At 45.9% G+C, this 27,351-nt stretch overlaps 1 protein-coding gene across 1 annotated transcript in view; it reads right to left on the reverse strand.

Moving 5' to 3' along the window:
- GATB (glutamyl-tRNA amidotransferase subunit B) overlaps positions 1–27,351 on the reverse strand; it is a gene marked incomplete at both ends in the record, with an annotated part of 86,389 nt that overhangs the window by 31,427 nt on the left and 27,611 nt on the right. The window contains 7 exons of the mRNA XM_080697092.1: positions 1,545–1,734; positions 3,833–3,877; positions 5,366–5,450; positions 8,383–8,496; positions 17,186–17,308; positions 17,715–17,913; positions 20,676–20,789. Coding sequence (XP_080553218.1) covers positions 1,545–1,734; positions 3,833–3,877; positions 5,366–5,450; positions 8,383–8,496; positions 17,186–17,308; positions 17,715–17,913; positions 20,676–20,789 — 870 coding nt within the window. The remainder of the gene's footprint in view (positions 1–1,544; positions 1,735–3,832; positions 3,878–5,365; positions 5,451–8,382; positions 8,497–17,185; positions 17,309–17,714; positions 17,914–20,675; positions 20,790–27,351) is intronic.

Consider the following 27,351-nt stretch of genomic DNA (forward strand, 5'->3'; position numbering starts at 1 on the left):
AATATATGAAAAGGGTTTTGAATATTTTATTTGTTAAATTCTTCAACAAATAAAACAGTGCTGAGCAAAGAATTGGTCAAGAAACCTCAGTGCATCACACATGACCTCAAAGAGGCCATCCAGCTGGTCAAAGGCCAAATGCCAAAGGAGGAGAATTATCTGCCATCCCTGAGGCTGGTGGCCATGCTCCCCTACCTTTCCAACCCCCATATAAGCTGGCAAAGGTAATGAAAGGCAGATCTTGAATGCAGCATTTATTTCAAGTGGGCTAGAAATTCACATGGTGAAGATGATGGGGAAGATATAAAAAACTAATAGGATTTTACATCAGCCTCGGAAAAGTCCTTGCGTCGTCAGAGGCTGGGGCAAAGAGGAGCTCTGTACAGGACACTGGTCACTTGATTCCTACAAAGGGCTGGTGCTGAGCACTGCTGATGTGCTCACCAGCTGAGTGGCTGTAAGGCTGAAAGGGCGCTGGCCTTCAAGATACTGCATGAGATGCACCAATAAGCAGCTAAAATGGATGATGGAAACACACACTGTGTGAATGAGATGCCACAGCAGCCCACTGGAGGCAGCGACCAAGTCGGCCTGAGTATTAGCAAGTAACTGAGTGTGCCTGATCATTACTGGCAGGAAAAGTTTTCATGGGAGGCGCCCTGGCTGCTTCTCAAAGTAGCAGACTTACGGCTGACAAAGAGAAGGATTAACTCAATCGACATTTGATTGCCCACAGAAGCCACTAGAGTGCTGTCACTCAGTGTAAGTATACGCATGTAACACCTTATCACTGGTCACTTAAAAAGCAAAAATCCAGTCTGTCCAGGCTTTGCTGATCCGTGACTGGGGCAGACACATAAAACTACAGCTGCAAAACTTTCACTTCCATCTCACAGACAAGAAGACAACTGCACCACAATGCTACACTACGGAGGCTACATTGCTTTAACGTTGCCAGGACAAAGAAAACCACACAGCCCCCGGCAGCTTTGAAAAGGATGGAAAATCCCTAAGCAGATCTCCACGGTGTCAGATTCTCTACTGGCCCCATTAGATGCATCTGCAAGCCTCAGAGGACTGATACTTTTAGTCAGAGTTTTCAGCATTTTGTGTGGAATAAATGTTTTCTTCCACTATCGGTAAAACAACCGACTGGCTTTTGGGAACCTAACACCTTGCCAGACCCTGGCGTGGTTCAATACTGTCAGGCATCTAGAAACCCTATACATTGATTTTCTTATGTCTTGCAGACACTAGGGAAAACACTCCTTCAAAACTTTCAGACTGATTCAGAAAGTCTCCACGGCTGCTGTGAGCAGCTGCTCATTTCCACACAGGAGAAATCACTAACAGGAGACCATGTCCTCTCTGGTGTTAGGAGGAGCTTGCACCATGAAGACCAGTGGGCAAAGGTTCCCTGCCTCACTCTTCTCAGAGGCATCCACAGTGCAAATGGTCTGCAGCCAGGTGTGTGTGCAGGGGCCTCGACAGGGCATCACTTAGCCTGCAAGCCACGTTCATTTCCGCATGCCATCGACACCTACCAGCAACGTGAAGCTGTGCTCCGGCAGCATCCCGTACTGCTGCACAAGCCGCTCGCGGGTCACACTGGGGAGCTCAGGGAGTGTGTCCCGGATCTGGTCAATGTTGATCACTTGCTGAGAGTCGGCACCTGCAGGCAGAGACGCGGTATCATACAGCACCAGGGGAGGCAGGTTGGGCTCTGGCATAAACCTGGGCAGACAGAGAAGGGACCTGAATTTGCAGCATTTGGATTAATTAAAGCCACAAATCTACCACTGGTATGAATGTTTCTGTGCTTAAATGTTATGTTACTTTAAAATGTTTTCTAATGTCCTATATATCAATCTTGTTTCCCCAAAAAGTTCTTGCACAGTGCTTGCCAAGTACCCAAATCACCAATCCTGCCATTCTCCAGGCTTATAAAACAATGGTTAGTGAAATAAGTATAACACAGGGCTAAGCTACACGCTTTTTTTTTTTTTTATAATAGTGGACAATGTACACACTCATAAAGACACAGGCTGGAAACAAGGAATGAGAACAACCTATTAGCAAGAAAGATGACGTTTCCCTATTTTTTATTCCTATTCTTTTTTAGTAGTATCTGTGTAATAAATGAAAAGTCAAGTGGGGAGGGGGATCCTTCTTGAGAGCAGCAAAGTTACTGAGACTAGCCTACCGTTCCTTTGTAAAATGTAGGATATGTAAGTGCAGTTGTTACTGTCATTGAGGATGGAATGTAGCATTTACCGCAAGGACTCCTATCGTGTCTGTCAAAGGCAAGAAGAAAGAAACAGGTTTTGCCCAAATAAAATGTGGAATGTACAACACTGAGAGGGACCCTAAAGTAAACTATGGACTTAAGTTACTAATAAGGTGTCAGTGCTGGTTCATCATTGTAACCAACGGGCCACGTAAATGCAAGATGTTGGTAAGAGGAGAGACTGCATGGGGCCTGAGTGTATGAGAACTCTGTATTTCCACTCAATTTTGCTGTCAATCTAAAACTGCTATAATGCTCTAAACATATATATATATATATTAGATATTTGGCCTTGGGGATTAAATCCAAGAGCATTCTACCACTGAGCTACACCCCTAGCCCTTTTTATTCTTAACAAGATCTCACTAAGTTGCCAAGGCTGACCACAAACCTGCAATATCCTTTCTCAGCCTCTCAAATACTAAGATTGCAGGTGTGTACCAGCAAGCCAGGTAAAGTTAATTAATTTTTTCAATGCGGAAGCTGCACCACTGCATATAATCTTATGAAACAAACATGTCCCTTCTTTTCTTCTATTTTAATACTAATGCTTCTCTCTGCCCATGACTGTCAAAGGGTTTATGTAAAATTAGGATAATACAGAACAAATGGCGGCTCAAGGGTAATAGAGGAGATGAGCAAGCAACCAGAACCAATGCCAATCTGTGCTAAGGATCTCTGCTTTCTGAAGGTAAGAGGAGACCAAAGGAGGCTTCATCATCTACCTGAGGGGCTGAGTGGAAGCCACTGGCTTAATGAAACGGCCGACTCCATGCTCAGTAAGACAACAGCATAAATACAGTAGGGAACAACACTGAAGAACAAAGAAGGCTCATAGGGGAAAAGGGAATGAACCTAAAATATCACAGTAATTAAAACAACTTTGACAGATGCTTGATAGGAGTCCTAGGGTGAGGTCTACATTTCAACCTCACCGACAGCAACAGATGCACTTATCTTGCACTTTGCAAAGGAAAGGTGGGCTAATCTCAACAATTTTACTGCTTAAAACTTTCTTTGCAATCTGCTAAACTCAATGGGAAAACGTAAAAGCTCAATTTAATTTAATCCTATCATTATTTGCTTTATTTGCAGATCTCCTATTAAGTGCAACTTGTTTGTCAATGAAATAGCATCCATTGAGGTTTTAAGGGAAATGCCATTAACATAAACATCTCTTTTTTCATTTCTTCTCAGTGAACTTCAGTCTATTACACAATTTGCTACTGAGTGTAAGAACAAGAACAGCCCAGGCCCCAACATCAATTGCCACCCTCTTAGCTCAACTATAACAACTATTGTACAAGAGTAAACAAGTGTCTTCCAACAGCTGAATCCATCAAATAAGGAACTCTGAGACTACCAAGTCAAGAATAAATTATTTTCAGTATATGCATAAAATAGGAACTCAGTTTTCCATAATGTGATAACAAAAAATGTTTCCTAAAAACTCCCAGGATCATTATGTTGCTCTTCCAATGGATTTGAATATATCCCCCTAACCCCAAGTAAGTAATGGCATTTTGACATGATGGGAGTAAGCACCTGTAGTCTTGTTTTCCTTCTTTGTCTCTCATTGGTACAGTGCATCTACAAGAGGTAAAGAAGAAAACATTAAGCAAACATTGCATGCAACACCAGCTAGCCTACATGCAGAAAATGGTTTGCTACAGTTTAGATCTTGGGTGTCTCCCAAAGGCTCATGTTGTTAAAGGTGTGATCCTCAGCTTGGTGCTACTGGTAGAAACTTTAAGAGGTGGGGCCAGCCGGGCGTGGTGGCGCACGCTTGTAATCCCTGCGCTTGAGAGGTGGAGACAGGAGGATCGCGCAGGTTCGAAGCCAGCTGCGCTGGCTTAAGAGACCCTGTTTCCAAATAAAAATATAAAAAAATAGGTCTGGGAGTGTAGCCCGGAAGTAGAAGGGTTTCCAGGAACCCCAGTACCACCACCAAAAAAAAAAAAAAAAAAAGAGGTGGGGCCTAGTGGGAGGGAGGTTGCTGGGAGTCTTCCCATGAAAAGAAACCGTGGGACCCCGAGCTCTCCTTCTCTCCTTTCCAAACTAGGAGGTAAATGCTTTTTTCCCATCATGCACTTCTGCCATGATAAGTCACATGGGTCCAAAGCAACAGAGCAAACCAATCATGGACTGAAACCCCTAAGACGACGAGCCACAATAACCCTTATCTCAGGTATTTGTTACAGTAATGTAAAGCTAAAACAGGGTTTCCCTTGCCGACAAGGGATACAAGCAAATTCAAGCCCTTTAGCCTTTCATAGGGGATACTTATATAGATATGTTAAAAGACAATAAAAACCAAAAATGCCTAGAAAGATAATTTTTAAAAATATGGGTTGGTATGTGGCTCAAAGGCAAAGTACTTGCTCTGCAAGCACGACGCTCTGGGTTCAATCTCCCAGTGTCAAAAAGACCAAAAAAACCCACAAAACCAACAAACAAACAACAAAAAAACCACACACACACGCTTCAGTGTTTCTAGCTTTTTTTTTCTTCTTTTCTTCTCAATGCTGGGGAGAGAAACTGGGGATTCATACATGCTAGGCTAGTTCTCTCCCACTGACCTACACCCCCAGACAATGCTCCCAGATTTTAGCCAGCTTGAAATTAGACTTCTGAGCTTTCTTCAGTAGTGTGCTTAAAGTATAAAAGACTCAAAATTCCAAGTCAGAAAAGCAGGGCCAAAATTATAAATAAGCAAACAAAAGCATCCCTATAACCAGGCTATAGCTCTCTTTAACCTCTGGCTTGAGCAGACCAAGGTCTGGTAGATTATTTAAGGAAGTAAAGCTCCTTGCCACAAAGCAGGTAAGCTGGAACCAAGGGGAGGCCTAGGATCTAAGGCCAAGCACTTCTATATAAGTCTACATCAGCTTACATTTCTTAAGTGTCTGATAGGACAGATAACATCCCTGTAGGGCACAATGTTCTTTTAATTTTACTAATGAGAAAATCAAAGTACAGAGAAGCGAAGGACATTCCTCGGGGTTCAGGTCTGTAACTGAGTCCAGACCTACTGTGCCCCCTGTGGCCATGGTCAAGATTATACGAATACAAACTCACCCCAGCTTGTAATCAAATGAGCGTGTTTCATTCAGAATCTCACCTCCATTCTCAAGTTCATCAATTTGTCTCTGAATTTCATAGTCTATGAAAAACACAAAATTGTAGTAACATTTTTATTATACCTTTCATCCACGCAGCTGCAATAATTAGATACTTTGAAATATTTCTTGACTTTTTTTTGGGTAGTACTAGGAATTGAACCCAGAAGCAGTCTATCTCCAAGATATACCCCCAGCATTTTTTATCTTTTCTTTTTTCTAAAGAGGGTCTTGCTAGGTTCCTGAGAGTCTTGCTACATTGCTGAGGCTGGTCTTGAACTTGGAATCCTCTTGTCTCAGTCCCTCAAATACTAAGATTATAGACATGTAATCTAGTGCCATCATGCCCCACTCATTTCTTAATTTTTAGGTAAAAAAATCATCAAGAAGATTGTTTATAATAATCCTTCCCTTGTGTGTTATATCATTGCCATCATGGAATGGTGATGCTAAAAAGAGTATCACCATGTTGAAAAGCCCTGCTCCCTGGTTTTGTTGAGAAAACTCGGGTTCACAGAAATCAAGCAACCCAGAAGAGATTATAAAACCTGGCAGAAACAGGGACGAGCAAATGTTTGTCTAATGACTGCAGATCTAGGCTCGGTGCCTGTCAGGAGTTTTTACCTGTCATCTGTAGATGGGCTGCAAAGGGCTATGGACCTCTCCCCTCCGCCCCGCTCAATTATTACAGTGTGGATGTGTGCATATGTACATGTTTTGGAGAGAGGATTCCTAAGTTTCTATTTTCAACAGGATCTTGTAATCTCAAATGACTAAGAACTTCTGGCCCATGGAATGCTCCCTAACCATCAAACAAGGCAGACAGACTATTGCTAAGCTCCTTTAAAATAAAACTTCCAAGCCAAGCGTGGTGGCGCACACTTGTAATCCCAGCTCTTGGGAGGCTGAGACAGGAGGATCACACAGGTTCAAAGCCAGCCTCAGCTACTTAGTGAGACCCTGTTTCCAAATAAATAGGTCTGAGAGTATAGCCCGAAGGTAGAAAAGCCCCTGGGTTCCACTCTTAGTACCACAAAAAATAAATAAAAAGCAAACAAACAAATAAATAAATAAAATTTCCACTTCCCTCCCTCCTCATCAAGGCACCACATTCCCTTGCTCAGATTCATGCCCTTTGAACTGTTAATAAGTAGCAACAACAAAATGTCTCCTTTGTTACTTCACCTCTCCCAATGCTCTCTTTGATTGACATGAGATTATGTTAGCCAAAAAGCCCACTGCAGGGAGAAAACATAGTGGAAAAGTTACAGGCTTGGAGAATTAAGCTCATGATGACAACACTTTGGTTCTTCCATTCTGAGTTGGGCCATAGGTAAAATAATCTGCCGGTTGCTCCAAAGGGCACTCCCTATGGCAAAAGGTTAGGAATAGCCAGGCGTCGTGGCGCACGCTTGTAATCCCAGCATTCGGGAGGCTGAGACAGGAGGACTGCAGTTGGTGGACAGCCTCAGCTACTTAGTGAGCCCCTCTGCAACTTAGTGAGCCCCTGTTTCGAAATAAAGAATAAAAATAGGGCAGGGGGCGTAGCTCAGAGGTTGAATGTCCCTGGGTTCCATCACCAGACACCCCCCCACCAAAAAAAAAAGAAAGAAAGTTAGGAGTGACCAGAAACATACCAGGAGGCTCCTTCATAATCATCATGGCGGACTCTACTTATAATATGGTTTCTTGATTTTTTTTAAACTTACCTTTATCACCTCTTAGAAGTACAAGTCATAGAACAGTACCACATCCAAGGTGACATGGGACTTTCTTCCATTTGTTCTAAGCCTCTCCTGTTCACAAACTTGGGTTATAAGCATGAATTTCCCTGACTCACGCCTTTCGAAGCTTCAGAAACATGGTTGTGCCTCCTTTTAGAGACAGAAGAGCTCATCCTCTTTAGTGTATCTTCCATTTTCTTCCTCCTCCTGTGAGTTATCCAGTTGACCATTTTAGTGAAAATTTGTAGACCTGAGAGTGTCTTCACTGAGGCTGGCTGGTCATTTTGAGTTTGGGATAATAAATTTACCCAAAACTAAAACAATCTTTTCTGTATTGTTCCCAATAGTTTTCTTGATAAGACCCAGGATTCTACTAAATATTTTGGTTACAGCAACATCCTGGCAACACATTCAGCTGTGTTGCTTGTCCATTCCTGAAGGGATGTACTTTCAAATGGCCCCTCCCTCCTTCTCCTTTTAGCTTTGATTTAAAAAACAATTTTCGTCTTCTGAAATACCCTCTACTCAGAATACATGGACATTGGCTTCTAGGGGACTGCCCAGATGTTCATCTAACTAATCTATCCCATTTTAGTAATTATACATTTTCTATCAATGAAATACCCACAGTGTGAGCTCCAATAAGACCAATCTCGATTACAAAGGCCATGGAACCTATTATTTGAAAACAGTAAAAAGTAGAAAAATATACTGGCCAATTAGGCCAAGCCACAGTCAATTTAAAACGAATAAACCTGACTTTATAAAGAATGTGATTAATGGTAAGACACGGCCACAATAGTTTGTGAATCCTCCTATAGGGGGATGAAACCTATGGGAGGAAACCTATTTTCCCTCCCTGTTTTGAATTCAACCTACTTTGAATAGAATACATTGGAAGAACCACTGTGCCAGTTCTAGAGTGTAAGATCCAAACCATACTGAAACTTCCGCCTCCATCCCCTGGAATGCTCCCACAGGCCAGTAAGAAAGTCTGGGCTAGGTGAGCAAAGAACTACAGAGAGAGAACGTCTGCAGGCCCCAGTGCTGACCCTCCCGCCACGTCCGAGTCAGGTCATCTCGAACCTTTTGCTGACCTGCTGGTTTTGCACAACTTCATGAGGTAGCAGAGACAGGAACAAAAAGCCACCCAAAGGGCTTCCTGCATGAGCCACTAAGGGTGAGGAGGCTTGCTACTCAGCGAGAGATGACGGATACAAAGAGAACAGCAGAAATAGCAGCCGCCACTCACCGATGGCTTTGGCCAAGAACCTGAGGCTGTTGAGGTTCTTCACCTCGGTTCGGATGCCCAGGGGCTCTCCGGGGTGATGCACGGATACATTGGCATCCACTCTCAACTGGCCCTCTGGAAGGAGAGAGAAAGAGACACCATAGAGAAATTCTGTGAAACAAAATAATCTTTAGGTAAGCATCACCTAAACTGACTTGCTGTCTAGTCACAGCAACCAAGCTTTAGAGACGGCATGGCCTGGTCCTGAAGTACGTGGATGGTCCTTATATGCACTTAAGAGTAGAGAGAATCAATCAGTTCTAAGGCATGTGAAGGGTGGGCCCCTTGTGCGTGTGTGTACATGTAGGTACACATGTGTACTTGTATACATATAGAAGAGAAATTCTGGGTATACCAGCTGGGAGGATCTAATGTCTTTTGTGCTACATAGAAAGAACACGCCGGGCGTGGTGGCTCACGCTTACGATCCCTGCGCTTGGGAGGCAGAGACAGGAGGATCGCGCAGGTTCGAAGCCAGCCGCGCTGGCTTAAGAGACCCTGTTTCCAAATAAAAAATATAAAAAAATAGGTCTGGGAGTGCAGCCCGGAGGAAGAAGGGCTTCCAGGAACCCCAGTACCACCAAAAAAATAAATAAATTAAAAAATAATAAAACAAACAAACAAACAAATAAATAGGAAGAACACTACTAAAATGGAGCTTTACTCTACAGTTTTATTCTGAAGCTTTAAGTGTCAGAACTGGGGTGGGGGGAAGTCTCAAAATGATCATCAGCAAGGCAGCACCACACTGCTCTCCAATGGAATGTGGATTCTAACAGTGACTCCGAGAGATTTATAAGACAGTCCTTGAGAATTTACAGCTCAAGGGCAAGAGCTGAAACCTGGGCGCTCCCTCCGCCTTCCTCCGGATACTGGAGTCATCTCTCTCTTCCACAAACATGACTCTGAGTCCCAACTGATTGCCATAGGACTTGCTGCAGCACAAAGACGGTGCTGTTATGAAGTGGGGCATCATGGTGGGACTGAGGAGCCGACCGATCTTAGGAGGACCTTCTCTGCCCCCAAGAGCCCTCTGGATCAAGAGACAAACCCTAAAGACGAGGTGGTTTGTGGAGAGGACAAAAGGCTTCTGAGAAAGAGGGGGACAAAAGTCAAGACAAATGGATGAAGATAATAATCACATCTTGTACCTTTCAAGCACAGCTCAAATTCTTTGTTCTCCAATTTCATTACAACACTCAGAACAGAAAGAGAAGACAAAATGTTGAATTTTATTTTCCTGGGTAGGTATTTTTGTTCTTAAGACAAGGTCTTGCTACGTTGCCCAGGCTGGCCTCGAACTTGTGATCTTCCTTACTACCTCAGCCTCCAGAGTAGCTGGGACTATAGGCATGAGCCATTATGCCTGGCTCCTAGGTAGGTTTTCAAACTAAAATTTAATTGGTCAAAGCCAGAGATGGTGGCATATGCTTGAACTCCCAGTACTCAGGAGGCTGAGATAGGAGGATCGCAGGTTCACGAGGCCCTCTGCAACTTAATGAAACCTTGTTCAAAATAAAAGATAAAACAGGGTTGGGATGTAGCTCAGAGGTAGAATGCCCCTGGATTCAATCCCCAGTATCGGTCCCCCAATACAAAAAAAGTATTCAGTCACACCTAAGTGTTGTGATGGGCTGAATAAATTCATTTTCCAAGACTCCACAACAAGAACAGATTAAAATAATAAAAAATTATGAATTCATTCCATGGCAAGAAAAGACCCTTGGAATGGGTTCTGTCACTCTCAGTGCTGAGTAGTGGGGCTCAGTCCTCCACCAAGTTAGAGCACTGCCTACTGCTGCTGCCCCCGCTCTCACAGCCTGGAGAAGGGGAGGAGCCCACCCACCAGCGGCTCTGGAGGCCTGAAAGATGCCTTTGGCTCAGGACTACCTCTCGGGCACTGACTTCCTAGCATTGTTACAGAAGTCCCATGGCCCCTTATTTTAGATTCCTTCCTGACCAGTAATGCTTTTCTGAGTCTCTGGAAGTCTCACTAGTTCAGGAGCCCTGACATTGTCTTCCACTTTTCTGCTTTCATTGCCCGTTATACCCAAACTGTCAGATGCTATCAGGTCTTCCCTCCAAACATCCCTCAGATCTGTTCCCTCCACCACCGTCTCCATGGCCGGAGGTGTCAGAACATCAGGCCTAGGTTAGGGCCCACATCCCGACAGCGCGGCCCTGCCTGTCATCCCCACCCCCACTAACCAGGGGACAACGGCAGCCGCCTCCTCAGCTCCTCACTGATCGTATGTTCCCACTGTTCACTCCTTGCGAAAGCCTCGCCCCGCTCAGGAGAGCCTCCTGTCTACTCCCTGGCACGTTCCTCCTCCCAGTGTCGCCACCTCTCCCCTCCACTCTGCTCATCCTCCCAGGTCCCACCTAAGCATTACCATCATCTCCTTCTGGAAATCCTCACCACTAGGCAAGCCTCCGCCCACAGGTCCTCCCAGCTAGCAGAATGTGCATAATCTACACCTCACGCTGAGCACAGGACCGAGAGTCTACTCTGAAGTCATTTTACCTTCCAGGCTCCTTGAGGATGGAGGATGAAGACTTAAACCCCCTCTTGCCCTCGTAAGAACATTGCTCTCTCTTATCCCCATTCTCCCACACCAGCCAGCAGTGTCTCAGCATTTCCTCTGATATGTACAAACCCTGTAATATTTCTCATTAAGAAAACAAACAAGAGCCTCCAAACTCATTCCCTTGAGCCCAATTCTCACTCCATCAGCCATCCGGCTGCTGCTTCTCTGCTTTTCTCTTCAGCAAATCATCTCAAGCAAGTTTTGTGCGTTCGAGGCACATCCTGCCTCCACTGTCTCACCTCCCGTTCACTCCAAAGCCCCCATCAGCCTGGCTTCTGTCCTCACCTCTCAGAGGCACTGAGCCCCCAGCTCCAACCGCAACCGAGGCAGGACAGGCTTTGTCTTCACTCTACGGCACACCTCAGCCAGGCTCGGCGTGCCCACTGATGCTTCCCAGAGTGCTCCCCTCCCTCAGCTTCAGGGGCCTCACGCTCTGTGGGTTTTCCTGCCATGGATGCTGTTTCCATTTCATGTTCTGGTCCCTTCTATTCTCCCTAAACTCAGGGCTCCACTCTACTTACATTCTCCGCGCAGGGGCATACGGCTTCACACACTACCTAGGTACTGAGGAGATCTGCAGTCTTCTCTTCGGTCTAGACCTCTTCTCTGAGCTCCACCCTGGTCTCACGGGCATTTCAATTTCCAAAACTGAATCCAGAGCAATCCCTTCACGGAGACGTTCTTGTCCTCATCTTTTAAGTGCAATGAACACCACCATCTAGCTCCTCAAACTTTCTTGCGGGCATCCTTGCTTTCTTCTGGTCTCTGATCTTTCATACTGGTCTGTTAAAAACCCTCTTATTCCTAAAAGCCATCTGGATCTACCCATCTCTATCCCATCGCTGCCTAAGAGCAGCATCTTCCATCAGATGGACCACACTGAACCCAGGGGCATTCAACCTCCAAACTATACCCCTAGTCCTTTTTTATTTTATTTTTTATTTTATTTTATTTTATTTTTTTTTTTTGTGGTACTGGGGTTCCTGGAAGCCCTTCTACCTCCGGGCTATACTCCCAGACCTATTTTTACATTTTTATTTGGAAACAGGGTCTCCTAAGCCAACGCGCGCGACTGGCTTTGAACCTGCGCGATCCTCCTGTCTCTGCCTCCCAAGCGCAGGGATTACAAGCGTGCGCCACCACGCCCGGCTTATTTTATTTTATTTTGTTTTTTGCGGATCTGGGGATGGAACCCAGGGACATTTGACCTCTGAGCTACACCCCCTGCTCTATTTTTTATTTTTCATTTTGAAACAGGGTCTCACTGAGTTGCAGAGGGCCTCACTAAGTAGCTGAGGCTGTCCGCGAACTGCGGTCCTCCTGTCTCAGCCTCCCGAATGCTGGGATTAAAAGTGTGCGCCACCACACCCGGCTCTATTTTATTCTTTATTTTGAGACAAGTTCTCACTAAGTTGCCTGGATCACTGTAAAGGTTTTTTTTTTTTTTTTTTTTTTTTTTTTTTTTTTTTTGGTGGTACTGGGGTTCCTGGAAGCCCTTCTACCTCCAGGCTACACTCCCAGACCTATTTTTACATTTTTATTTGGAAACAGGGTCTCCTAAGCCAGCGCGGGCGACTGGCTTCGAACCTGCACGATCCTCCTGTCTCTGCCTCCCAAGCGCGGGGATTACAAGCGTGCGCCACCACGCCCGGCCACTGTAAAGTTTTTAAGCAAAGAATGACACTGTCTAAACTGGGTATGGTAGTGCATGCTTGTAATCCCAGTATTTGGGAAGCTGAGAAGGAAGGATCACAGGTTCGCAGCCAGCCCCAGCTACTTAGTGAGGCCCTGTTTCAAAGCAAACAATAAAAAGTGGGGCTGGAGGTGCATCTTGGAGGTAGAATGCTCCTGGGTTCAAGTCCCAGTGCCACAAAACAAAACAACTTTATAGTGATTCTCTGGACTCTGACTGAAACCAAAACTTCCTGCTATTACCTGTAATATACCCCTTGCCTACCTTCCTGCTATTACCTGTAATATACCCCTTGCCTACCTTTCCCGATGCCGCTGGTCCTTCTGCTTTCCCTAGAGTGCCCTTTGTCCCCTGGCTCTCCTTGGCCATATGCCAGGCGCTTCCTCAACCCTGCCCCTTCGCCTCAGCTGGTCCTGGAATCTTGCCCCCCGCTGTGTGTGGCTGGGCCATGAGTCAGTCTTCAGCTCATAATGGACATCACCTTGTCCAGGAGGCCTTAGAAAGTGGCAATGCCGACTTCGGTGTTAGGCTGTATCATAGCACCTCATTTATTTCCTTGTAGCAGTTATCACTGTAATTACTGCATTTTACCTGTTAACGTATTGGTCTCTCTGTGACTATAAGCTCTGTGTGGCAGGAACAAGGTGTTTTCCAGAACCTAGAGCTGGGCCTGGCATGCAGTGATTGTTTGAAGAGGCAAAGATCGTTGAACAATAATGCCAACCTGCTGTTATTTTCCTGAGCCATGGGTAAGCAGACCAGTTTCCACTGCACAGTGGGTTCCTGATAAGTTCTAAATTTTTATCTGAGTAGGACTAATCTGCAGTTTGAATTATCTGAAAAGCCTATTAAGCTCAAAGAAGCCCTGTTCAACCAAATCTCAACACTTAGGAGACAACTTTTTTTTTTTTTTTTTTTTAACTCAGGGAACCCTGAATTACTCAACTACTTTTAAAAAGGAAACCATCTTTCACAATTTAGAATTCTAATTTGGAAGAGAAATAAAAGCATGAATTTTAGTCTCTCCCAGACAAGACCACACTATATAAATGTCTGAGAGGAATCAGTTAGTATCCTGCAGTGTTGAAAGAGAGTTCGCCAGGCTAGATTCAAATAGAGTATCAAACATTAACAAAAGACGCTCCATCCAGTGAAGACAGAATACCTTTTAAACAAATTAAGTTAAACTGCCTCAAGTGCATGAAAGCCTTACCGGTCAGGTTTATTCAATGTATTCTGTCCCACCGAGGGAGGGCCTTCATCCACACATCATGAGAATCTTACCAAGCTTGATTTCAATCTTCCAGATGCAGCAAAACTCAAATACTATACCACTGAGCACGGTGACAGAGTGCAGTTACATTTTTTTTTCCCTAAAACATGTTCACACAACAGAAATACAGCATCAGGATAGAAAACTGTTTCTGCAAACAGCAGGGCTTCAGACTTTGGTGGGAAGGTCTGTCAAGCTATCTCATTCTGGTTGCTGAATACTCTCTAAAACTTAAGTAACAAGCCTCAGCAAAAAATAAAAAATAAAAGAGTCGTACTTTCTTCTTTGCAGTGGTGGGGATGGAACCCAGGGCCTCACGATATTAGACAAATGCTCTGCCCCTGAGCTACACCCCCAGCTGAAAGTGACCAAATTTTATTGAACATATTTCACAAAGCTTATTCATCCAAAAAAAGTAGTGATTCCATAAAAGCAATCTTACTCATTACTATTAATAAAAGCATGTAACATTTACCCAGCACAGGCTTTTAGCTGGGCCCTGTGCTATTTTATACACATTATTACATTCATTCTCTACAATATAGCTCTAATGACAAAGCCACTTAGACATCCCTGAGGCCTTTCAAACTTGGCATTTCCAGGATGGAATTCCACTTTTCCTCCCACAGAGCCTGCCCGGCTCTACTTGACGACGCTGACAACTTTCCGTCCCCTGTGGTTTCTTCCATTGCCTTTCCACACACAATTATGTGGGGATTCCTTTTATAAATTTGAAAAGTGAGGCTCAGAGAAACAAAATATTTTCCCAGATGGCTGCTGCGGGAGATTGCAGGATGGGCTTCCGACCTATGGCGGTCACAACGCTGCTGTGGCTTGCCACTAGGAAGCAGCCTGCCACTGAGCTTAGAGAAAGGCCTCAGGAGGCAAACACACCTGGGCTCGTGGACATCTCAGTGTGTGAGCTGTGGGCAAGAACCCACCCTGTCTAAGCCACCTCTCGGGGATGGAATGCTGGGAAGGTTTTTTTCTTCTTTCAGTACTGGGGATGGAACCCAGGGGCATTCTACCTCTGAGCTACATCCCCAGCCCTTTTTTAGTCTTTATTTTGAAACAGGGTCTAAGTTGCAGGAGGCCTCACTAGTTAGCTGAGGCTGGCCGAGAACCTGTGATCCTCCTGTCTCAGCCTCCCAGGGACTAGGATTACAAGCGTGTGCCACCACGCCCGGCTTGTAAAGTTTAAATGGGGTGATATACCAACTTTTAAAACCATTTAGTGAACTGATAAGCACATGTTAAATGTTGCAACAAGTACATATTACTATTGTTGAAACACTCAGTAGGTTTACTTTTGTATGCATTCAACTCAGCATGTTGCTTTAGGGATCTCTTTAATAGTAGTGAAATGTTATCTACCGAGAAGGAATGATTTGGAAGCTGGGCTCAGCTCATCCAGGCTCACTGACACAACTATCAGGAACTCGATGGACTGCAGCCCGGAACAATTTATGCTGCATTCTGAAAGCACTGTGTCACGAGTCTTCACCACCACCTCCTGAGGGTGGCTCTGGGCTCCGGGCCGCAGTCCCCAGTGCGGACACAGCGGTCCTGCAGCGGGGGGCAGAAAATGAGCAAGAGCTGGGGCTGCTAAAACGCTGCCCGAAGCCAGACTCCTGCAGACCAGGCACGCCCCGGCTCCCCACCGCCTTCAGGTGAGCCAGAGCCACTCGGCTGCCGTGCTAGAAGTAAGACTGCTGGATTTGTGTTAAAAGAAGCAAAAAGTGTCACAACAAATGAGATTTAATGAACACTCTCAGCTGTCACTGACTCATGAGTCTTGCCATTATGGTTTATCTCTTGGCAAGGACCCAGATGGGACGATTTCTTAGCTAACAGGTGGCCTGTTTATTATTCCACATGGTTCACAGGAATTGTAGTGGCTCTGCAGAAGAATGGAATAATAAAAACTCTTTTAAAGTGATAATCAATGATTTGTACACTAATGAACAAACAACCAACCTGCCCATATTTCATTTATGTTCTGTGGGCATGAGTGTTAAATGGAGAAATAGAGAATTCTCTTCTTCTGAAAGTCTCTTTTCTATAAAAGAAACATGTAGGCAGCTAACCGTTACACAATTCATGTGGCTGTGTCTCTCCAGGCTTTAGCTTAAAGATGACAGTAAATAAGCAAGTTCTGTCTTTAGATTCTACTGTACCAGGGCTTTGACGGTTCAATCTGTTGCCTGTCCAATGTCCTATGTGACAAATGTGGCCGTGCACGTTCAGAAGGCCTCTGTGACAAGGAGATGCGCTGTGACGTGGTGAGGGCATCAGCAGTGCCAACCCGGCAGGGAAATGGCCTCACTCTCGGAGGCACTCAGCAGGCACCATGCGACCCTGCACTGTGCACACGCTATGGAGGCACACGGCTAAACTGAGAAGCTGGGTGCTGCCAGGGAGTGTCCCGGGGGTGCCGCGAGGTTTCAAAAAGCTCCCGGGAGCAGAAGATAGAGAAAACTATAGGAGAGATTCGTTTCCAGGGGCCTAGGGAGGGTAAAGGAGCACTGGGCCGGGACCAAGGGAAGGTAGCCACCAAGACACTACATTTGTCTAAAACTTGTTATATTCAGTTTGCAAACACCGAAAAGGGATACTTTGCTTTCCAAGGGAAGAACTGTTACTTTTGTTTTGAGTTTCCTGTTTTATTTCTACAGAACTTAGCATTTTATATCAGTATTCATCTCAATAAGTTTTATATAGTTATAATCTGGGCAGATAGCCAATATAATTTCATTTTCATTGGGCTCAGACAAAAATTCTTTTAGCTGGGTGTGGTGGTGCATGCTTGTGTAATCCCAGCATTCGGGAGGCTGAGACAGGAGGATCGTGGTTTTTAGCTGGCCTCAGCTACTTAGTGAGGTGCTTTGCAACTCAGTGAGACCCTGTTTCAAAATAAAGAATAAAAAATAGGGCTAAAGTGAGAGAGAGAGAGAGAGAGAGAGAGAGAGAGAGAGAGAGAGAGAGAGAGAGAGAGGAGAGAGAGAGAAGGGGGGAATTATTTGAGGCTCAGGAAAAAAAAAATCCAAGGAAAAATCTAAGGAAGAAAAAACAGGTGTGCAAAAGGCTGAAGACAGAATGTAAACAGTGTCAGTATAACTGATGGCAGGAACAAAACTCAGGTCAGAGGAGACCCAGGAAGCGGCCAGGGCGCAGTACAGGAGGGGAGAGACACTGCCTTGTGGCTTCTACCTGCCATGTTTGCCTGGCTGGTCCCCAGGGCTTGGAGGATCAGCTGCAGCTCCCTGACGGCTGTGGCGGCCTCTTCCCCGCAGGACAGGTCGGGCTCCAGGACCACTTCCAGAAGGCCAACTCCTACCAAGGAGAGGAAGAGTCAGCCAGGTTGGGGCTCGCTACGCTCATCAGCAGACAAATCAGGCACAAGTCTTATGAAGAACTCAAGTGGTTCTGGCCTTGAAATCATTTCTCTTTCCCTCACTTTTTGACTCTTAATTTTGGTTCCTTTCTTTCGATGTCTATTTAAAATATCCAGCTGCAGAGGCTGTGACTAGGTGGCTACGTCTGATTTTAGGAGTGAGCTCTGTGCAGCCCAAGAGCGATCACAGTTGAGCCATGCTCTCTCATAGACACGTATGTTTTGATCTCCATCTGCCGGGCTCCTCCGCCTGCTTTCTCAGTTGCATTGGGAAAACTCTAGCAGAGAAGAGAGGTGCCTAACCCTCAGAGCCAAGGTGGCTAGGAGTGCACCCGCCGAGCCTACCCGCCCTGTTTAAATCCACCAGGGTCTGAGACCGCAGGTCATCGTGCAGGCTTTTGCCACTGTCCTGCTCCAGCTGGATCTGCTTGATCCGCACCGTCTTGCTGACCATCTGACCCGGTTTCTTCCCGACACAGGCGCTGTATGTCAAGCTCCCGTTGGCAGCAATCGGCAGCCTCTGCTGGGTAATCTGGTAGCCCGCCTGCACGCAAACAAACATGTGCACACTGTCAGGAGGCCAGAAGGGAAAGCGGAGATCGGGTTTACTATTCCTTTTACTGTCGCACGACTAAAGGCTTATGTGAAATAAAGGCAAAAAACAGTAAGAAGAGAAAAGGCAAGTTTATATATTGCTGCCCTAATTTAGCCTGGCTTCCTCTGGCTTTCCCAGCAACCCCTTACCCCCTCCACCCCCTTACCCTACAATAGCAATGCAATTAACAATACAAATCCCGTCTTCCTTACTGAAATGCCATTTTGGGGAATAACAATAATCTCATTGTCAGGGACCCCTAAGAGAAGAATTTATTGTTTTCATTTAGCTCATTAGCCTAAACTCTGCATCTCATTACGGGGTTCCTGACAGACCATCCTTATTAGGAACTGCTGGCTGTGCATTTTTGCCATCTACTCTCAACACGGTTGACAGCAGCTGCTGGTGTGTTTAAGCTCGTTCTGGTTCTGCTCTTTCAGCTAACCGATCATTCCCACCTTCCCTTGTTCATCTAGCCAGAAAATGCTGTGATGCTCACACACAACTAACAGAAACCACACAGGACAAAGATACTGATGGATGTGGCAAGGGCTCCCGCACCTTCTTCTAAGTGGAAAGAAAGAATTACTTTCAAATACACACATCAACACACACTAAAGAGCAGCAGGTCAGTGCGGAGAACTGGAGAAGAAGGGAAAACAGCTAAGTCCCCTGCAGCACTTGTTTATTAGGTCACACAAGCCTGTGTGAGGTGCGAGGCACAGCCGGGCCAAGGGCTGCCCAGAGCCTCGGCAGACGGAGGGAGTCCCCAGGGCTGGCCCAGCTGCGAGGCCCAGAGTCCGCGCTCCTCCAGACCTGGTTGGGGACTGAGAAGTTATATTTCTATCAAGGTCCCAGGAAATGCTGACGCGAGTGCCCTGGGACTGGACGTCGAGAACCTGCAGGAGGCTAACTTGTTTGCTATGCTGAGATAGGAAGTCTCAATTTGTAAAAGTAAACTCTGGGTAGGGTTGCTGGATAAAATATAGGGTGCTCGGCTAGATAAGAATTTCAGAAAAACAGTGAATATATTTTTTTAGTATTTGGCATAAATATGTTCTATGCAGTATTTGGCAACACCAGTTCTGAATTATCTGAGCTCCCTGGGCCAGTAAGAACAAAAGGCCACAGATAATTAGACCCTCTCATGCTTGTCACATACTGCTAAGGTCCTCACCTCAACCAAAGCAGTTATCACTCCTTTTTTTTTTTTTAAAGCATATTTTCATCTATTCAGTCATTTCTTCATAGGTTTGTTTAAGGCACTGGGGAAGAATCCAGGGCCTCTGGCACACTAGGAAAGTGCATTACCACTAAGTGACATCCCCAGCTCAGTTATCATTCCAAAAGGGTGAAGAGAAGCCGGGTGTGGTGGTGCACGCTTGTAATCCCAGTGCTTGGAAGGCTGAGACAGGAGGATTGTGCAGGTTCGAAGCCAGCCTCAGCGACTTAGTGCTTAGTGCAGCTCTCGGCAATTTTAGTGAGACCCCGTTTCCAAATAAAATATAAAATAGGTCTGGGAGTGTAGAAAGCCTCTGGGATCCATCCCCAGGACCACACACAAACACACACAAAAGGTGAAGAGATGCAATTTCTTTTTTTTTACCCTATAGAGCAGAACTTGCTGAAGGCTGGTGGCCAGAGGGGAAAGGAGTTGCAGTGGAGAATTCACGCCTTGTTTTATATTTTATTTACTTCTACTCCTGTGCTCACCCACTAAATATCAGCTCATCCAATCTTCAGCTCCAAGAGAATACAATGAAACAACATTACAACTACTGTTTTTCTAAATCTAGAGGAGAGCCACGCTTACTATTAGATATTAGAGGCTCAGATCAAATGACACGATGTTTTGGGAAATCCATTCAACACATCAGTTTCTTTTCAGCAAAGTATTAGGAAAAACTGTCTTTCACCAGGCGTGGTGGCACATGCTTGTAATCTCAGTATTTCTGAAGTTGAGATAGAGGATCACAGGTGCTCGGCCAACCTCAGTTACGTGGAGAGGCCCTTTGCAATTTAGTGAGACCCTGTTTCAAAAAAAGACTAAAAAGAAAGGCTGGTAGTGTAGCTCATAGGTAAAATGCCCCCGGATTAAATCCCCAGTTCTGCAAAAACAAAAACTGTCTCTCAGTCACACTGGAACTGTTTAGAACAAACTTTCTAACTGAAAGAAAAAAATCAGGTACATACTGAGTTACTGCCCGGTCAATTACTGCCTTTTGTGCAGGATTCTGCTTCATGGCTCTGCTTCTTATTGTCCACTTACTTGCTCCTTGTGAGATGACAGGAATGTCTCCAATAGCCATCTCATCTTCAACTTACAGAGACGCTCTCACGCTGTCCATGGAGCTACCCGGGCACTGACCACTACATCAGCCTCAGGGTGAGCCTTTGTCCTAACAGGCAATTAGCACCAAGCGCCAAGGCCAGCCGGCCTGCCAACACTGGTTTCCCCTGGTCCCTGTTCAATTAGGAGCAAGCCACCAGAAGCATGAGGCTAAGCAAGGAGTCAGCAATCAGGACAATTGCATCCAATCTAGCACACATCGGGGGGCACCTGCCTGCATCAGGGCGGCCCGGCCTTCCCGCTGAGATGGACAGATCGCTGATTGAAAACATGAGCGTGCAGCCCCGCTCTCCCTCGCTTCAAACCCCCAAGGCCAGGCTGACCCAGCTCCGGGAGACAGGGGCTCACAAAGCACACTCACAGGGAGGTCTGCATAGAAGTAGTGCTTCCTGTCGAACAAGGACTTCTTGTTGATGTGGCAGTTCAGAGCCAGGCCCGTCATCACGGCGGCTTCTACACACCTTCTGTTGAGAACCTGTGGAGACGCCACACATGAGCTCCTTGCAGAACCCGGGGCTGAACACATGCTTCTCCCCCACACGGCCATCCGCCCGGATATGCCACTGGGCCCTGCAACGGGCGCCGCCTCTGGCTCTCTATGTGGCAGCTTCGATTCACAAGCTGTTTGAGAATCAGGAAAATGATATAAAGAAGAAAACACACGTGGGAGCGGGTCCCACCATGCTGTTAATGAACTGCTACACTGGGGACCCTTCACCTCGACCCCTAGCATCAAAGCCCATCGAAAGAGGTTCCCAAAAGGCTCCGCGGAGTGGTTAGTAAATGAAATGGAATTAAGTAAATGACTAGAGAGAACACGGCAGAGGAGAAAGCACAAGTTCTGCTCTGGATAGCCATGTACCAGTCGCCTCAGTCTCCTCACCTGTGAGACAAGGATTCAATCCTGGCCATGAGCGTGGAGACAGAAAGAGCAGGAACTTTGACTACAGAGCCTCAATTCTATTTAGGGAAGATTTGTGAGGACGCCATGCATATGATCAAATATATTTCATATTATAGTAGAATATTATTTTCTTTGTCGTATTTAGCATGGTATATATTATATATAGCATATAATAATATTTACATCTGCGACTAATATAAGACTTTCCAGTGAAGCATTGTTCACATCCACTATTTTCATACAGCAACCCTGTAAAGAAGGAATTTGTATTATTCCAATATTTCATATAAAGAACATGAAGATCCAGACACACTACAAGACTCGCCCACATTGGCAGGTGATAAAGCTGGCTCTGACACCCAGTGTGCCCTTGCCTAGGGGGCATGCAGAGCCCTATGGTTTCAGGACTGACTCTCTGGGCTGCAGTGATGAATACTGACTGCTCAAACACAGATTTATCAAACAAACTGTAGGACAAACTACCAGAGGGGCCTCTACTCACTGCAGTGCGCCAATCCCTAAAAGGAAGTCCAAACAAATCTCCCCACCAGTGACAACAGCACACCCCTCTGTTTCAGAACCCAAGTTACTAATGAAGCCACCTTACAGCTTCTATTGCAAGTTCTTCCTTCTGGGTCTAATAATGTTGTCAGTTCTGTGGTAATAATGATTTTCAGGATAAGATGTGCGTGGGGAACAGGATGCCCTAATTACTGATGCTTTCACTTGCTAATGTTTGGCATTTCACTGAACTGCAATACAAACAGAGCTGGTGGAGAATCCTGCCAAATCCGGGCCTGGTGATTGGGTCAACACACGAGGACCACGAAGCTGGCGTCCTGGCCCTGAGTTTTTCTCCCACTGGGGCTGGGCTGCAGCATGGGCTCACCTGCCCAATGCCCAGGTCAGCACCAATTTTACATCCTCTCCACCAGTGTTTTTATCTCTTTTTATTTGGTACTAGGGATAGAAGCCACCTCTAAGCTACACCCCCCAGCCATTTTTAGTTTCTTATTTTGAAATAGGGTCTCACTAAGTTGATGAGGCTGGCCTCAAACCGATGATCCTGTCTCAGCCTCCCACGTACTGGGTTTACTGGCATACACTACCTGTAATCTGCCACCCACATACTGGGCTTACAGGCATGCACCACGGAGCCCAGCTCCCCCACCAGTGTTTTTCTAACCACTGTTTTCTCTCTCATTTTGGCATAATCTGCCCCTACGGGCCAACCTGCTTCCTTCTGGGCAAGAAGAGAACCCTCGTTTGTTCATTTTTGAGCATGCCTAATAAACTGCCTGTGCCCAGCACTGGAGGGGGTTCAGGGCTGCATGTGATCACGGACCCTCGCTGTGCCCACAAGTACCTCACAAGTGTACGAGCACCTGGTAAACCGTCAGTTTTCAAAGAACGAGAGTGCAGTAAGACACACAAACATCAGAGTGATATTGAATATACTTTAATCTTTTTTTTGATGATTTAGAAGGCTCAAAGTACTTCAGGGTCAGAATTATAAACATCATTCATCACCGCACAACAGTCACACAGAGGGGCTAGTAAACAGAGTGCCAGTTAAAAGAATGCCAAGAAGCGAGAATTTATTATGATCTCAGTCAAGCTGCTGAGACAGATGGAGGTCCAGGTCAGCATGTTCTGAGAATGGGATGCGGAGCTGGGAAATTCAACTTGGGCTGTCTTCACTCCAAAACATTTCTTGAAAGTCTAGAATGTGCTAAACATTAGGAATCCAGAGGTAAACTGTACTCTGTCCCTGTCCTCGGTGAATCTGCCACCTCTCCAGTGCCCCATTCCAGCTCGTCCTCCCTCCAGAGTGGTCCTGCTGAAGACGCGTCTGTGGTGCCGTGCTGACTAGAGTCCCTCGTGGACCCACGATGGAGGCCTGGGTCTTACCTGGGCTAGTTCCTCTGATGTCTTCAACCTGGTCCCTGACCGTGTCCCCGCTCCACATCACTCGTCTAGTTCTCCTACACAAACCTGCACGTCTTCTGGCTCTCCCTACTCTTGTTTGCTTCAGACCTTACTGAGATGAGATCACCTCCGAGAGCCCTGATGATCCTTCGGAAGCCCCTCTTCCCACCTTCCATATACGTCCATTTGTCCTTGCGTCATGGACCGAATCTGTACACACATACTTCCCTACCATTGTCAGCTCGTGAGGATGGAACTGTCTGTTCATCCTTGTATCCCTAGAGCCTAAAGCACAATCTGCTCAGCTTGAATGAGGAGGAGGAGGGTGATGAGGACCATAAAAATGGTTTCAGAGAAACAGTGGTGCCCACATCACCTTTGAAGTCTTTCCTGCCACCTGCCAACCTTTACACTTGTTTCTCTGTGACAACCGACCATATATGATGTGATCAAAGAGGTAACCTGAAAACTCAAAAGGCTAACTCATCCTGAAGAAAGCATGTTCCAGGATTTTCTTTGTAACTGATTTACGGACTACACAGGATCACAAGGTTAGCCACAACAGTCCTCATGCTGACGGCGCACTTCCTTCAACCGCGCCTCCAGACGCTTCGCTTTGACATCAGGGATGAGCCACAGCAAACGCCTACTGTGCACCGCGTGGCGCTGGGAGGTATGATATGGGCCTCACGTAAACTTGTCACTGAGTCCTCCTGGCAGTCCTGGGGTAGATGCTACTAAGCTCTCCAGCACGTAGATAATAAAGAGTTAGTAATTTGGCTAAGTTGCACCTACCCTGGGCAGCAAAGTAAGGAATGAGAACCCACAGCCCAGGCTCAACCGCCACCCCAAATCTGGGATCTTCCGAGAGGGAGGCATGTTAGACTCAGTTCTCAGCACCACCATGCCTGGTCATAGCTCCAGGGCAACGCCTGCAGCAGATAATTTAAGATGAATGTTGTCTACCTCTGTTTTACTTCTTACCAGAATGGGTAAGAATGGGCCTGTTTCCAGATGTTGAGCTCCTAGAGGGCAGGCACTGTTTTACTAAGTGTGCCCCTGTGTTTTATTAGAGATTGACCCCAGAGGTGTTGTACCACTGACCAACACCCCAGCCCTATTTTTATTTTTTACTTTGAGTTAGGGGTAGCAGAGGAAAAGGAACTAAGAAAGGTACTGAGGGGCTGGGTCACAAGGGCGCCAAGGACTCTGCTGAGCACTTGGACTGCATCCTCTCAGTGCTGGGGAGCAGAGGCGCAGGATTCTAGGCAAGGGGAGTACACGGACAGAATGATCTTACAAAGGATTACTTTGAAACCGGATCTTGCTAAGTTGCTGAGTCTATCCTTGAACCTGGGATCCCTCCTGTCTCCGCCTCCCAAGTACTGAGTTTGCAGGCATGCACCACCATGCCCAGCTTGTGTTTAACTGTTTGAAACACTTAAGACACAGTCTTTGGTCTGTTGAGGATTTAGTAATTAAGAAACCTGTTGTTTTTCTCAATCAGCAGAGGATGTTCTATTGCTAGATTTCTGACAAGTGCTCTTAAAATGATTCATCAAATAGGATGTTAATTCTTTTATTGCATCAGAAGGTAAGAAAGCTGTGACAGGAAGAAGTAGGAGATAAGGTATCTATATAGTGGATGGTCAACAAATTTCATGACAGGTAAAGAGAGAGAGAGAGAGAGAGAGACAGACAGAGATGGAGACAGACAGACTGAATGACCCTGACTGGGCAGATCAGGGCTGGATAAAGATATCAGGGCAGGTGTGTGGTGGAGGGGAGTGGAGATGGCTTGCTTGTAAAACATGGGTGGTGCTGCCCACATAATTTCTTTGGAACATAAACTACATTTAGCACACAAGGCAGCTTAGAAAACCCAGAAACAAGAAAGAGACCTCCAAGGAGGCTTTGTGTGGGTACGACAGATTATTTAATGATAATCCCCAAGCCACCAAATTAATACATACTCTACTTCCTTAACACATCCTGGTTTTCCCTCTCTCCCCCAAACCCTCCGGGATAATCCAGGCCTCCACTCAAAGGTCAGCTCCTCCAACCACCTGGCCAGACGCTTCCTCTGTCTCCAGTGTCTCCTCCACGCCCTTCAGGAGTGATTCCTTAAGATCAGTATGCATGTGCACTTCCTCTGCCTCGGAGCCCGCATCTCTGCTCCCGACACTGAGGTCAGTACAAGTGCTCGGCAGAGTCTCCGGCGCCGTTTGTGGCCTGCCCCTCAAGACTCTTCTTAGTTCCTTTTCCTCCGCTCCCCCTAACCCAACACTCCTGTGCGGTCCGGTGTGAGATGTGCTTTCATACAGCTGCCATTTCTTTCTCCTCTGCTTCAGCAAGAAAGACCTTGGCTACTGGCGAGACACTCTGATGCTACCTCTTTTGTGAGGTAACATCACAAAACGAAGGTTCCTTCCCCCTCACACCACCCCAGACCACGGGTTCCTTCCTCACCGTCTCCCGCCCACCCGAGCCCCAAGGGCAAGTGAGTCACTCCGCTTGTTCTCCTTTGCCCCACCATCTAAATAGAACACCAGGCAGATTAAACATAGCAGAGGCAATGGATAATTTAACATTTCCTTTATCAACATCCAAAAGACTATATGCTATGAACTGAAAAGCAAAATTACTCTATAGATGCATCAGGAAAAGAAAGCTTTCAATATGTATAACGAAACAATTTTACTGCAGAGACTTCATTACACAGATGAGAGAAGAGTGGAGGTGTCAAAGAGGCGGGTGAGGCAATCAGGAGACTCTCGGCATCAGAAAGCCCCCATCCCTGGACTGGAGGGACGGGGAGAAGCAGTGCTACCTGGACGGCCAGGTGAAGGGCCACCCCGGATGGATGCTGGGAAGACATGGCCGGAGCCAGGAGAAGATCCGGCCACCACCAGCAATGCTGGCTGAGGCGGCAAGAAGGAGACGTGCACTGTGGCTTCTTCCTCCTCCTTCCCACCTGCACTGTTCCACCAGAGCTTCTGTTGGCCCAATCCAGACAGAAGCCAGCTACGGCGGGCATCAGGATCTGCAAAGGAGGAGCCTGGACCCTGGGAGGTGTCACAATCAGCACAGAAAATACACACATTTTTGTGTTCATTCCCATAACATTTTCTTTTGATAAATAAAACTTTACCACTTTCAGTCAAAATAAAACTGCAAGTGCCGTGGGTTCCTCTTACACATACTGGGACCCAAGAATTGTGAATACTATTAATTTACAAAGAACATCTGTGGTAACTCAACCTGGCTTGAACTAAACTCCAAGCCTACACCCAATACTAAGAAGGGATTTGCTAGACAAATTAATAGAATAAAGGAGATTATACAACCTACTCAAGTCAGTAAAACATTCGCAGGACTTGAGCATTTTTATGTGAAATTCTACTAACTGCAAATAAACCTACTCACTAAAGCCAATCTCTGGGGCCTGTACTGGGAAATATTTTGGAAGGTAGTTCAAGGGGATAAACTACATGCCTTTCAAAACAATGTGCAATTCATGCCATTCCTGTGCTCGTCCTGCTTTCCTCAGCTGGTGAGCCCAACGTGCTACAGCGGCTGAAGCAGGTCCAAGGGGCAATGGTCCTTCTTTACAACGATGAGGTGCCCTGGCAAGACTGGTGTCCACACTGAGAATCTAGCTGGCAAGTCCTCTGAAGCACTGCAACAAAGCCCGTACGGTGACGTTTCCCAAAAAAGCCTCAATGGCAATTACTCTGTGAAATTTATACCAGAAGTGACAAATCTGATAATTAGGATAGAGCATGGTAAATGCTTTAATTTATGGAGGGAAAGTAATTAAAATTTATTAAGTAAAAATAAGGCAGTAAAACGGGCCTTTATCTTACTGCTAACCATAAATTTGTCTCAAAACATGAACTCCCTCTGATTCGTATTCAAATAAGTTACCATGTGATAAATTTTCATTAGGATAGAGAAAACGGTCCCCAGTTCCGCACCCCACACTCCACATATCGAGCCCTGTGATCATCACACAAAACAAACACAAACCTCTGGTGCTATAATAATTAAGCTTGCAAAACCTGGTTAGCTAAGATTATTTTTAAAGTGGAATTTTACCACCCAATGTACTAGTTTTACGCTGGTATTAAATATATATATGGATATACTTACATATATATGTATGTTTTATGTTTAAACATGGACCTTGCCGAGGGAAGAGGAG

This window comes from Muscardinus avellanarius, assembly GCF_963383645.1.
Source record: "Muscardinus avellanarius genome assembly, chromosome: 6".
NCBI lineage: Eukaryota > Metazoa > Chordata > Mammalia > Rodentia > Gliridae > Muscardinus > Muscardinus avellanarius.